At 32.7% G+C, this 14,489-nt stretch overlaps 1 protein-coding gene across 4 annotated transcripts in view; it reads left to right on the top strand.

Moving 5' to 3' along the window:
- The window catches only part of EDIL3 (EGF like and discoidin domains 3), a 610,996-nt gene extending 597,917 nt beyond the window's left edge, over window positions 1–13,079 (top strand). For all 4 annotated transcript variants that reach the window (XM_039875013.1, XM_039875011.1, XM_039875015.1 and 1 more), the window contains one exon: window positions 10,100–13,079. In XM_039875013.1, the coding sequence (XP_039730947.1) occupies window positions 10,100–10,249 (150 nt within the window). In that variant the 3' untranslated portion in view covers window positions 10,250–13,079. The remainder of the gene's footprint in view (window positions 1–10,099) is intronic.
- Window positions 13,080–14,489: the final 1,410 nt, after the last annotated feature.

The following is a 14,489-nucleotide window of genomic DNA, read 5'->3' as shown; positions in this document are numbered from 1 at the left end:
AAAAAGAATTACTCATTCTTTTATTTAGGTCATGCTTGTATTATTGTGAGGGACAATGAAGTGTTAGCCCAACTATGATCCTATGCATTGATTAAAACTGATAACACATAAAAAATATTGATTGGTGATAAGTCCCCAGTAGAGTGGCCAAGGCCATCAAACTTTAATAAATTGTTTAAAATTCAAGTATGTTATTATTCATCAAATGGCAGTAACGATCCTAATAAAAAGCCAGATTAAGAAAAATTTTTAAATATTTTTATTAGAAAAATTATAGAGTCCTATTTAATGTGAATCTGATAGTTATCATTCCTACTATGAAAATAAGTACTTGATCAGTTTGATCAAGTACTTATTAACTATCAATAGTTAATAAAAGAAGCCATTTTTCATAAGAGTGAAAATAATGTTACTTTTACATAGCAGAATTGCACTTTTATTTTTTTCTTTTTGGTAGTTCACTAATATCTATAAGTAATGGCAAAGTTGGCTTTTCCCTCCTGATAGCAAATATATTTTAATAATCAATGTACCCTCAACTCATTGAAACAAAATTCAAGATTCCGCTCAGACCAAAGCAGAGTTTTACCTGCTCAGGTCAGGGCCAGGATTTCCTATGCTCTTCACTTGAGGTTGCCAGATTTAGCAAATAAAGTACAGGACATTCTATTAAATTTGAATTTCAGATAAACAAGTAATATTTTGGGGGGTATAAGTTTATCCCATATCTTCTATATTACAACCCTGTTAACATTAACAAATTCCCAGATCTTTCAGCTAGTTCAAATGGTCTCCTGAGAATACACAAGAGAGAGGGTAAAGGAGAATGCCTTCCGTCTAGGCCTAAGCAAACACATACACACACATACCTCCACACTCTGCTTCATCTCTGTGATTCCCTTTTTGCCACCTCACTCATCATTCATCTTCAGGATTATCTTCTGCCACTCCCCAACCTTCTTTTCTCCTCAGCATCAGTTTGGCATAGACATCTGGCTGAAGGCTTACCTCACTGCTGTACTCATACATATGGCTCTGTGCCAAGTCACTTCTGATCAAGACAGGGTAAAACTCATCAAAGAGACATGGACATTCTGAGAGATGATCACTGGGCTTTGACAGAGAGGCAGGCTATTCTGTACTTTTATAGAAAAAAAAGGAAGACATTTCTGCATTTCTGATGTTAGATTAAAAAGAAAAAAATAGACGGTCTTAGTCTCTGACAACTACTAGTAATATCTCCTGGAGATTTCTTTGAAAAGCAAATGTTTTCCAGTTCTGTTTTTCTCTGCAGGAATATTTCTTATGTCAGTCAAAACCTGAGTGCTAGCAAGCAGATAGTTTAAATATATAGCCACAGTTTAGAATGGCATATTTTATGTTTCATAAATCTTTATAGACAATCATCCTATGTGATATATTTTCTAGAATATTCTTGTTACTTAAGGAGATTTTCATCATAAAAGAAGTTAAATATGGTGTGTCCTACCTACTGACTTTTAGACTGAACACTCTAAATGCCAACAAGTTTGGGAGAAGGAGAAGGAAGATAACAGAGTTAGAGTCTTTTGTTTTAATTTTTCTCTGGGTTGTTTTCCAGGGTCAAAATCTAATAACAAAAGCCATGTGAATTTCTCAGAGAAGCTCTACTGACTTTTTCTAAGAAGCTACCAGGTCTCCAGTTACTTGGTGCCGGGATTACACAGAAAACCATGGAAGGAATGGAAGTGGCTACTCTGTCCCCAGTCCCTTTCCTCTCATATCTGGCTAGGTTGGATCTTTGTAAAACCTTAGCTCAACCTGGTACACTCACAGTGGACTAGGAAATCACAAGAATAATAATCTGCGCCAGCTTGCCAATAATAGAGAAGTTGATATGACTGTGGAGAGTTAGATTCCTTAATTTCATATCTCTTTGGGTCAGTTGAGCTCTTCTACGTATGAGAGGCCAGAATTTAAAAGTCCTCGAAAATACCCCCCAAAATGTGCCATTTCCTCCTCTTTCCCAACATTCCAATCCCCAGAGTATCCAGGAAAGAATAAATTTTAGAAAGATATAACAGCTCTCTTTCCCAGTCAAAAATTATATATCAGGCAATCAGCTTTCACATCGACTACAGGAAAATGATGGAGAATGTTTGACAGTTTGAAAAGTAATGATGGCCCTTTATCTCCAGGGTACAAAAAAAGATAGAATGAGTTTGCATTTTTGGCCATTATTAGAATCTCCCATTGGTGCATTTTGAAGAAAAAAAAAATCTAACAGAAAGAACAATACAGTGCAAAATAGTGCTGCAAGAATTCTAAGTGAACGTCAAATTCGTGGTTTAGTAAAAAATTCTTGGGATATAATCAGAGATTTATATATACTTGGAGCATAAAGCAACGCCAGATCAATTCAGTGAAGTGTAACTTCTCCTAAAACCAAAGACCTAGTTTTTTACATAATTACAAAAGAAAGCCAACTTCAGAGCCACACAAAATCTCCTGAGAGCAACAATGGGAGTAGAAATCATTTTCTCAGAGAATCTATATATTCATTTTAATGGTTGAAAATGATTCATGCACTGGTGGATAAAAGATGTGGAACTTGTCCTTATGTTTTTCTTTTCACTCCCTCATCAGACAAAAATGTTCCATAATTGGACCTTTGTAAAGTTATATCTGTGCATAGACAGTTTGAAAGCCTCATATAATTTCATTGAGGGAGCTTAAGAAGCAAAGAAATCTCTGAAGCAATCAAGGTCTAGACTTTTAAAAGGGCTTATGAAACAAAACAACATTTTGAAAGGAACACAGAGAAAAATTGGTATCCAATATGAAATATGGTGCAGAATTACTTATATATGTCACCATGCTCTACAGCTTTCAGAAAACCTGACCGCAGTTTCTCAGAGGGTTTCAAATTAATCCTCAGTAGATGGCCAAAATAATAGTCCCCAAAGAATGTATAAGGCTTTGCAGAAATGATATTAAAAAAATACAGAAGAATAAAGATGTTGAATTGTTTTGTTACTGAAATATGAAAGAAAACAAGTAATACTAGCTGTTCAATATATTTATTAAATTTATGTCCATGAGAATAAATATCTTCAGAAAATAAAAATAAGAGCAAGTAAAATAGAGTAGAACCTAAGAGTAGAGGATTTAGAAAAGTGTACTCTAGGGCCACAATAAATAAATTTCAATCGGTTGTCATGTCAAGATTTATTCAAAGAAGCAAAAAAGATTAAGTTAACAATTGATTTTTGTTACAGGCCTGGCACATGATGTTAAGGAAGTTTTTTTGACACAATTCTTTCAGATATCAAGGTCCCTTTTCAGACTAATCAATGTTACAAATATTAATAAATCCTCTGTGAAACTTCTTACCCTTCAACATCAATTGCTCATTACAAAATTTGGGAGTTCCCAGATCTACCCTCTTGCAAAATTTGGGAGTTCTCTGATTCATCCTCACTTCTGACACCAACTGCAAGTTCAGAGGTACCTGAGACCAGGTCAGGTTTGATAATTCACTAGATGGACCCACAGAACTCGTTTAAAACTATTATGCTCACAGTTGCAGTTTAGACAGTGAAAGGATTCAGATAAAATTTAGCTTAGAGAATAACCATATGGAGCAGAGTTCAGAAGAGTTCCAGGCATGAGTTTTTAGTTGTTCTCTCTCAGTGGAGTCTTAGACAGTGCTAACCTGTCTCAGCAATGATGTATGGCAATACACAAGAATTATGGTCCACCAGAGACACTCACCTCAGTCTTGATGTTCAGAGTTTTTATTGAAGCTCAATCACGTAGACATGGTTGAACATCTGCATGGTTGACCTTAGTTTCCGGTCTTTCTAACAGTCAAGTTGACCAAAGCCCCGACCATAAATCACACTGTTACATAGACTGATGTATCCCAATGCCCCCTACATAAACAAAGACATTGTTATCATACAGGATTTTCCAAGGGATTGGAGATTATCTCACAGGAGCATAGGACAAAGGTCAGACTTCCCTTTGGGTAAGGTTAGTTTTTTCCTGCACATTCATATTACACAAAATTGTATGAACTGTACATTGCCCACTGGAATGACATGTATCTGCAGATACTATGACTAAATTAGATTTGACATATCCTGAACTATGCAGAAATGTTCACCTGCTAACAAACTGTTTCAGTTGGCTATGGCCTTCCTTCATCAGCACCTTTGGAGGGCAATAGTTTTACTCAAGATACTTTGGGTTGGCAGACACTGTGACAGCTCCCTGCTCCTCTCTGCTATGGAGAACTTTTGCTGCAGCATTGTTGAGATGTCCTATAGTGATGGCTCACCCCCCACCCGAATTCATTCTTCTGCAGACTGATGATCAATGTAGACTCTTGTTAACACAATCTACTATCTCTAACAAAGCCTTGGGGTTTTATTTAGTTTAATTTGCTCTACCTCTTAGAATATGATTCTTGATATGCATTATTTTCCAAGCAACATTTCCTAGAATATTAGAATTTACCTAGAAACTGGTTTCTTGTTTCCTTATTACATCTGAAAGAATGTACTTATGTTTAGACTAATGTTGTTACAGAGTTTCATTGGTTCAGTGGAATTGATTGTAGAGAAAGCCATCAAGAAAGATATACCAGCCATTCAATCATGAAATGGTTTCAGGATTCTGGTAAATTTTCCTAGAAAATTGAATTCAATGAATAATAGCTAGAGTCTATGTCAGCTCAAAGAATCAAAATTTGATTTCGAATTTTCTATATCCAATCACAAACAGGTTTCACATATGCAAAACTGCCAATAAGAATTTTTTTTAATGTGCTATAGATGTATACTATGTCACATTATATTTACTAACTAAAACTTTTTAAAAAACAGTTTTCTATATATTTTAAGACAATCATTTTCATCTTACTTTTTTAATGAAAAGTTTTGATTTTTGAATGCTCCAATGTAGGGCAAAGTAGGATATAAATTGCAGTTTAGCCTAAATATATTGATAATGTAGTCATAGAATCAGAAACAACCAAAGTCTCTCTTATAAGTCCTATTCAAATGGATAAATAGTATGTTTAACATCACCGATGCATACTAATTCTATGAAAATTTTTATAAGGCTTTAAATTACTTAAAGCATTGATTCAAGTTGTAACTCTGAAATATTTGACAGTACAAAAAAATTTAAGTAATGTTGATACTAAGTATATAAAAATGAGTTTTATGATGCTGAACCATAAACTAATAAGTCCTTTATGTCACCCACAAAAATCACATTTTATGCTCACATAATGTATAAATGGTTACTTTATGAAATAGATACTTAAACCCTAATGTCTACTAAATTTCCACCACTTTTTAAATAGATCATAATTTTAACCAGGAATAGCTATTTTTAAAATGTCGTGAATTTTATGAAATGAAATGAAATTGGGATAAATATAAATTTCTACATCTACTATAAATCTAATTTACAAGTAAAAAATTGAGAAAAACTTGGCTTAAGTGAAATTTTATGAAAAAGTTTAGAGTTTACTTGACCATAAATCAATCAACTATGACCCATAATGTAATAGAATCCTTTTAAATCTTAGACGGCAGTGGTAGAAGTATTGCATCTACAACAAAGGTGCACTCTTTTGAGCTACTCAGATAATAACTACATGCTGTGCCCAAACAAATACCACACTTTAATCAAGTCACAGTTAAACTAGACAGTAGCCAATAGAATGCAACCAAGATGAGAAGTTTGAAAATCACCTTACATGAGGAACTTTTTAAGGAACCATGAACGTTTAGCCTAGCACTGAATTTGTGTTTGAAATGTTTGTGTTAGTTATTGTTAAATATGTCAAAAGTATGGTATCGTTTTTTTTTTGGACAGCTAAACTTAAATGCTCTTTGAGAATAAAACACTAGGATCAACATATGGAACTTGGAAAGAGGTATATTTCATCCTAATAAAAAAGCAGACTTTCAAAGTATCTAAATATATATCTGCCCTATTATATCGAGGCTTATTGTGAATAGGCTGAAAGTTCCATGTCAGAAATTTTAGAAGTTGATGCTAGCAGATCTCTGCCCACTCTTCCAAGTCTCAGATTCTTCCATTGTATGAGTAGAATTAGATAAAAACAGGATTTGTCAGGAATCAAAGCTAGAAAAGACTGTTCTTTTCTAACTTCTTTATAAGCACTCTGGATGGGAGGATAAATAATTGAAATCATATATGCTAAATAAATAATTTCTAGCTTTACACCCCACAGTTCCCCACAACACACACACACACACACACTCACACACATGCTGCCCTAAGGAAATGGATTTTTATCTTTATCTTTTATCTCTCAGGACATTAGATCAGTATACAGGTATAGTCAATAAAGCCAACAGTATATTTGAAAATAGAGAAAATATGAAAAAGCTTTATTCAACCTTTTTATTTACACAGTATTTGGAATCCCATATATGATACTAGTTTCTACATATCAGAAGAGAAATAATGAAATCTAGAAGGGGGTGGCCAAAAGGACGTAGGGATGAACTGATGGTTACTTGAGACTTTCTTAAAATACTAACCCGTTAGTTTTGCAGAGCTCAGAGAGGCTACAAAAAAAAAAAAAAAAAAAAAAAAAAAAAAAGCTTAAAACTACTCCCTATTTAGATGATGTGAACATAAATTCCAAAAGGTTAGAAAAATGGGAATTGCTTCAAAACTTTTAATGAGTTTAGGACAAATAAAAAGAATTCCATCTTCAATTAGCAAATAACTTGCTCATTAAGTAGTATAAACAAAAATTTCCAAAGGACTTATCAATATTTGTGAAAGGCAGAGTCATAGTATATGATTGCTAAGAGAAGCTGAGATATTCCCAGCTCTCTGATTAAGTCATTTTTATCTTTATCTTTTATCTCTCAGGACATTAGATCAGTATACAGAATGTTGCCTTCTTCCAAGATCCTTGGCACCCCCTACTGATGAGGACTCTGGCCTAAATAGGCCATTGTCTCTAACAAAGAATAACAAGTCACATCTTACAAAAGATGTTAGATGTTGCTGGAAGCAACATTTAATTGTTTTATTTTATCTGATAGTTTCTTTGTGTTGAGATTTGAATCCTCACTTGAATCTGATTTGAATTTTAACTAATATCACAGAAGAGTTGACAAAAAATAATCCAAGATCTCAGCCACGTTGAGGCAGATGCATTTTCTCTTTATCTTCTCCTAGATTTTAATTGTGGAAGCCGCTCCAAAGTACCTGGAGTGCCTTTTTTTCAAGGCCCCATATGTTGGGAAAAGCCTGAGAGACCCCTAAGCATATCAAGTTCGAGTACATCAGCAAACTTGTCATCAGCTAATTAAGTCTCTTGAAACTGAAACTTGTGCATACTCTTTTTTAAAAACTTCTAAATCAAAATCTCTTTCTCACATAATGATTTCCTTTCTACATGGAGATTTAATGTTCTCCATCAGGCTGTTCAGACTTTGATTTCAATCAAGGTGCTTTAAAGGTGCTTAAATCTTTAAAGTGTGTATATGAAAACACTCTCCTAGAATTCTTACAGATTTTAGAAAGTTAACTAAAAATGCTGAGTTTGCATTTCTTTGCCAGGTAAAATATTGAAATAGCATTCTTAAGCAGGATCTTCCTAGTGCTAGAGACAAGAAAAGAGCATATGTGCCACATGTTTGCACAGCAAGTACAAGATGTCCTACTCGAATTTGCAAATGTGTGCTTTGTGTTCTGTGCTGTGTCATTATTGGGGGACTTCTGAAAATAAAAGTATATTCTCAGTACTTTTAGATTGTGGTTTGAACAAAAGTGTCAGATTTGGGCTGTTTTTCTGCAGATATTTTTGTTTTTTAAATCATCCTGTTGATGAAACTTCATTTAAACTTCATTTAATTTTTTAATGAATATTCAAATATTTATGACTTTTATACATTAAATAAGAAATGTCCTAGCTGTTTTCAATTTTAGAGCTGATGTAGTTTCTCTATGTGTGTATTTTCCATTATAAAGTGATAAATATAGCTAATAATTCGACTACTGCTTCACGGGTTGATAGTTCCTCGTAGAAACATGTACTGAAGACCAGCAAATTGAAAGAAAATTTTCTTCCTGTATTTCCTTCCCAACGAGTAGTGTAACACTGTATTTTGCACTGTCATAGATCTTGCAATGAAAGTTAATGAATTTAAAATCTATTATTCCAAAGATACACATTAAATTCTCTAGCAGGGCTATGAAATTGGATTTTAGATTCTATATTAAATTGTAGCACCACAGTCTCAGTGAAGCATTTGAATTCAATATCATATGTCAGAGGGAATGTCAGGAAAACATTGAATGTACTCTCCTATTTTCTGCACTGCAATGACAACCTCTCTCGAGATTTTGCTGAGTGTTTGTGTGGTACGTACTATACATGTGAGCTTTCGCTAACAGAGACGCTGTTATTTGGTAACACGCTTCAATTTAAAATTAGTTCCTCCTTGGCCAGTGCAAGCCAGAATATTACTGAGGATAAAATTTCTATTAAATGCCTGTAGATTCAGATATGCCTGAATAATGAATTCTAGACTTGACATAGTTCAGTATTCTCTTCTTCAGCAAATATTTATTCAAAAATAGCCTTTGAGGTATATTTGGTGTCAAGTTGAAAAATCATTCCCCCACTAGATGGGAATGGCACTTTACGTGCACCCTCATAATCTTTCCCTGAAACCAGCAGAAAGATTAGGCCATCTTGTCTGTTGCCTCTATTGATCAGTGTCACACTCTCCAATGCTTTAGAGAACATCTTTATTTTTCTCTTTCCAGGGAACTTTTGGGATCATGTGGGACTGAACCGACTTGTTCTAGAAGGCTGTTTTAAAAATATTCCCTTTAATTTCAGAATGTTCGAGGATGAAGGTTAAATATTCTGTCATGGAATGATAGGGAATTTTATTTTCATGTCCCCCTTTGGCCATATAGTCATGTTTTAATCTCGAGCAAGAAAGAAAATTATCTTTCAATTATAAGATGCCTCATAAAGTGAAAAGGGAAAACCTTGAAGAGATTTTCACTATCTTAACTGAGCTAAAACAAATATATAAATGTAAAATAGTTAGAAATAAGTTCTATAGGTTAAAAAAAAACTGCAAAATCTTTAAAACTAAATATTACAAATACATGAATTTCTCCAAAAGTAATTTATAATTTAATGGTATTCTTATAAAGATTTGTGTGTGGATTTTTTTCCTGAAACAGGCATTTCTCAAAGTTATAAAAGATCTCTTAGGAGAAAAATGCCCAAAAAAGGTTTGAAACAAAAGAAGAATGGAGGACAGTCATGCAATGCCAGTATATCAGTATGTCAGATCACAGCAGTATTGTAAAGCTAAAAAAAAAAAAAAGAAGAATGTGGTTTAAAAACAGCATTGATTAGGTTGTATCTCTTGGAAATGGATTAATTTTGTTCTCTATGTGAGAACTGTCCAAAAAGACACTGTGATAGAGACTGTTGGGCTCACCAAACAGCCATGTGATCCTTTCCATATCTCGTCTCTTTTTCAGGTGAGCCGAGGTCATGTAATCAGTTAAGGTCAATGAGATGTATCTAGAAATGATGTAAGCTGCTTCCATACCTTGTTCTTTTAAACATCCCGCAATATCTAACAACTTTCTCTCCTTGTCCCTTGTGAATGTGAAGGCCACATGTTTCAGACGATGGCTGTAATTGCCAGCATCCTGGATCTCTGCGTCACTTCTTAGAAGAGTGTACCTTCGACAAGCTACCTAACCAACATCAGCCTGTGACAAAAGCAAAAAATAGATATCTTTATTTTGCATTAAAAAGAACACCTGATAGGCAGATAAAAATGATAGATCTATATGTTTCTGCCGCAGACAACAAATTTTCATCTTACTTAACTTTACAAATTAAAATTAATTGTAATTTAATTTTTAAATGTTCGGTAAAAAGCTGCGATGTATTTTTAAAAACATGACGTTAGTTACACTCTCACATTTGGGGGAAAATGCTCCAAACAAAAAAATATTAAAAATAATTCTCAAGAAGAATAAAGCTACATAATTGACATCCTTTGCTCTCCTTTACTAGGTTTTCCAGGGCAATTTTGACAATGACACTCACCGAAAAAACGTCATCGACCCTCCCATCTATGCACGGTACATAAGAATTCTTCCTTGGTCCTGGTATGGAAGGATTACACTGAGGTCTGAGCTTCTGGGCTGCACAGAAGAGGAGTGAGGACACCCCACACCCCACAACCTTCCTCTCTATTTTCCTTCTCTCTATCTCTATGGAATGAACTGTGCAAAATCTGTAGGAAACTGAATGGGGTTTTTCATGAAAAAGTGCTCAAATTATGGTAGGCCACTAATTGTCTCTTTAAGGGGGTCTAAGCCTGCCTTTTCAATGGTTTGATTTAATTTTTATCATTTAAATTTCTTAAGCAACATCACATTAACTGCTAATTACTTTTCTCATGGTTTTCTCAATTATTCACACTGGTTGAAACATATTAGGGAAAGTAAGAAAGTAGCACTCTTTTGATAGCAAGGGTAAAACAAAATCTCATAGTCATCAAATACAAGTGAGAGTTGACAGAGCTTTTATAATCAATATTCAACTAATTCTTATACAAGGAATACTGCAATGTTAGCAATAAGTTTTTTTTTTTTTCTGTAATGAGTCTACATTATCCTAATTGTTTCCCTGTGCCTACCAAACACTGTCAGTGTTTATAACAGAATTTTGAAGAATCTGTAACATGCAGTACTATTTGATATTGTAATTCTCATTTTACTTTTATTATTTCTAATCAGAGATTATGTGATCTTCTTTTCTCTTTATTCTATTTTATATTACTTATATTGTATATTGCTTGAATAAGTTCATATTTTTTCAATTGATTTTTTCCTATATTTGCCTAAAAGTAGTATCATGTTTGTTTATATGTATGGAACATGATTAAAAATCAGTAGATTGATCACAATATCAGTAGATTTAATCTGTAATTATTTTTTGAAGGAAGCTATAACCATGTAATTTACAAATACTTCCTTTATAAAGAACCCATACTACCATTTTGCTAAATAAACATAACAAAATTGCATTATGCTTCTTTAAATGAAAATTTCAATCTTTGTTTTGATGGTATTTACATAGCCTTATCTTTGCTTTAACATAATAGAAAGATGAATTCTTTGTTTGTCTATTTAAAAATTTTTAACTAACAAATATCAACATAGAGCTGCATAGCTTGGCCAAGCATACTCATTATTTCTTTGTTCATCTCTGCATTTCCTGTGAAACTAGAATTTTCTTAGGATTTGAAACTGGTGGCGGTTTCCCAGGGAAGCACATTGTGTAGTTATTTATAAGAAGAAAAATATGTACTAATTACAAACTAGTAAATAATTTCAAGATGAAAATTGATTTTTATTTATTTTGCTTCAAAGGTCCTGATAAAATAAGCAATTATCATAATAATTTGTTATTGATAATGGAGGTTTCATTGACATGTTTCTCAAATTAAAGCTCACACTGCCTCAACATCTAATTTGTAAGCTTTGCAATGATTTATTTTATAAGGCTTAGACACAGAATTAGTGGAGTTAAATTAAGAGTCCTGGAAAAGGAAGTATGCTATGTGGACGCAATGCTGAGGTCCTGTGCAACACTGCTAAGCTTTTTTCTTGTATTATTTGTGCTGCATAACAAAAGCCACTAGACTGTTACTGTCTTGTCTGTCTATGTGTTATTAGCATTTCTTAATGATGTATATATGGAATGGTCTTCAATTATAGTGAAGAATTTAAAGAGAAAGTCAATCATAATGGTAATTTTAATAAGAGCAAAATTAGGACTGGCTGGCCGCAAATTTGCCCTATGCCCACGTGCTTTCTACTTCAGGCTCTTAATATGAAATTATTGATTTAAAATATCTGAAATGGTGATCAGTTTCCAACATCTTTCAAAAACAAAATTGCCATGTCCTCAATATTGCCTTTTTTAGATAACTTTAAAATTAGGAATTTAAATAGCAAATTTTTTAATTTGCTAAATTTTAAGGTAATGTTACAAATAATTACTTAGGTCCAAAAATATACACACACTTACTGTCTAGCCAGTAGCCCCTATTTCTTTAAAGATTGATGTCCTACTAAATTTCTAGCCATTTTCTTTGTAAATAACATACAATTCTTCATTCTTAACAGAGTACGTTTTTTAAATTTTGAGTAATTTGTAATGATTTACTTTTTTGAAATTATTCATGGCTTCTTATGATGCTTTGAATTGTATTCTATTGATAGTTTTTTAAACAAATATTTTAAAAAGGAGTTTGTTAAAATTATATTTGTTACCTTTCAAAAATACATTGAAATGGATTTCTCATGCATATGCATTTTCTCTTTGCTCTAAATGCTCTTCACCATCATGACACGATGAACGGAATATCATTTTGTCCCATGGTGCCCAAAATTCATGACATTAAAGGGATAGCCACACGTGAAATGTTAATAATTATTTCAAAGTAGCATGTAGCTTTCGTGTCACTGGTATCAGCGACATCAAAGTTAAGCAAATTTATTCTATTTAAATTCGCACTACAACAAGTAAAATCTCATAAGCAGAACACAGAAGAATCACCTACTCTTCATCATATTGAGTAACTATGTTATAGTTAATTTTATAATCTATGAAACTAAAAATTTTAATATCTCCATTTTATCTATATCTTATTAAAAAATCATAGTCACTGATTCTTATTTTAGGGTTGACTTTCTCTTTCTGAAGACTTCATAAAGATATGTGTGAATTTTGAAGACTTAGGGTACTAATGATAGTATCTTTGCCAGTCAACAAATTATGAAATATTATACTGCTGACATCTGATGTGTCAGTGAGTATAGAAATAGCTAAAACACAAATAACCTTTGCAAATTTTCAAGCTGTGTAATATTCCAATGTTGGTTTTTTTTTCTTTGTATATATACTTAAATCATGTAGGATGTTGTAAAATCAGTATGACCTTGTCTAGTCTTCAAACAAAATAAAACTTTTGAAAATCCGGGTTACTTTTGAAGCAGTTGTAATTAAACACATTTGTAAGAATACACAAATTTTCTGAATGTGAATGCCCACTAATCTTTAACTAGTTGCTTGGTTTACTTTTTATTTTGTGTAGGAAAGTTAAACAAATACAGAAAAAATTAGAAATTGCAATAGACTTCATATGTAGACTGATATAAGCAAAATTTCCTATCCGAAATCATTAAAATGTGTGCATTTCTCCTGCTCCTTTTAGTTGTGAAAATTTTATTGGACTACTAATAATTCAAAGTCATTTCTTTACTTCATAGATATTTAAAGTCATAGATATTTAAAGATGGTTCTGCTCATTGTTAATCAATCAGATGCTAATTACTATTATTTTTTTTTTTAAATACATGATTCTCAGTAGTATAGTGAAGAGATCCAGTCAGTAGTAAGCAATAACACAAGCATTAACATGTATTTACCCATGTAGCTTCAGCTATTGCTTAAATAAAATCATAATACTTGGCTTTTTTATAAACCCTGTTTCCGCCTCTCTCAGAAGTTACTGGTAAAAATATTAAGTCTGTATACCTCCCACTTTTTAGAAATTTCCATAGAATTCAAAAAAGGTAGGAAAAAAACTTAAGATATAAACTGCTGACTCCTTAGTTGAGCTTCAATGCATCTCTGACAGTTTAGTACTAGCTTATAATATGTATTTATGTATCCATACATGTTTCTTCTTAACTTTATTTTAATGTGAATGGTTCAGTAGGGTTCCAGGGCTTGCCTAATTTTTGCACACACACAAACATACAAATATGCTTTTACTAAATAAAGACCATCGTAACTATATGTTTTCAATAAGACAAATATAGAATCATGACACATGTATACAAAGTAGATTCATTGTGATAGCAGAATAATTACTCGACAGAAAAATTTCACCTGTGAGGCTTTTAAAATTACTGATTCAAGATGTAAAAATAAGAGAAAAAAAAAACGTTTAGAATTTCAAGAAGGAAAGTCTAACCATGTTGAAGAAATTTATTTTTTAAAACTCTATTAAAATAACTTCATGAATGGAAAATATTCTGTTTATATAACCTAAAAGTTTAAAAAACATCTAGCGCTTTGGCTTTGAATACATGACTTTAAGTAAAGATTTTGGTAAAGATACATTAATTTTTACTGTCAGAAATGAAATGCCCTCTATCTCTCTCCTCCCAAAGGCTAGTTTAAATAATCGAATTAGTGTGTTATTCATTTGTGAAAAATACTGCCACTAGGCCTTGGAGATGCAAAAGGATCCTTTTACCTGAGCTGGTTAATGGAGGATTACACTACATTGCTGCTTGAAAAAATATCTATTCTGGAACTATCCTGGAACAAAAAATATCTGAACTATACTTGTCACTTGTCTTTATGAAGAAGAATACCCAAT

Source organism: Pteropus medius, unplaced genomic scaffold (genome assembly GCF_902729225.1).
Source record: "Pteropus medius unplaced genomic scaffold, Ma_sr-lr_union100, whole genome shotgun sequence".
NCBI classification, from domain to species: Eukaryota; Metazoa; Chordata; class Mammalia; order Chiroptera; family Pteropodidae; genus Pteropus; species Pteropus medius.
The sequence above is the reverse complement of the archived record's forward strand: the minus strand, read 5'-3'. Positions and strand labels throughout refer to the sequence as shown.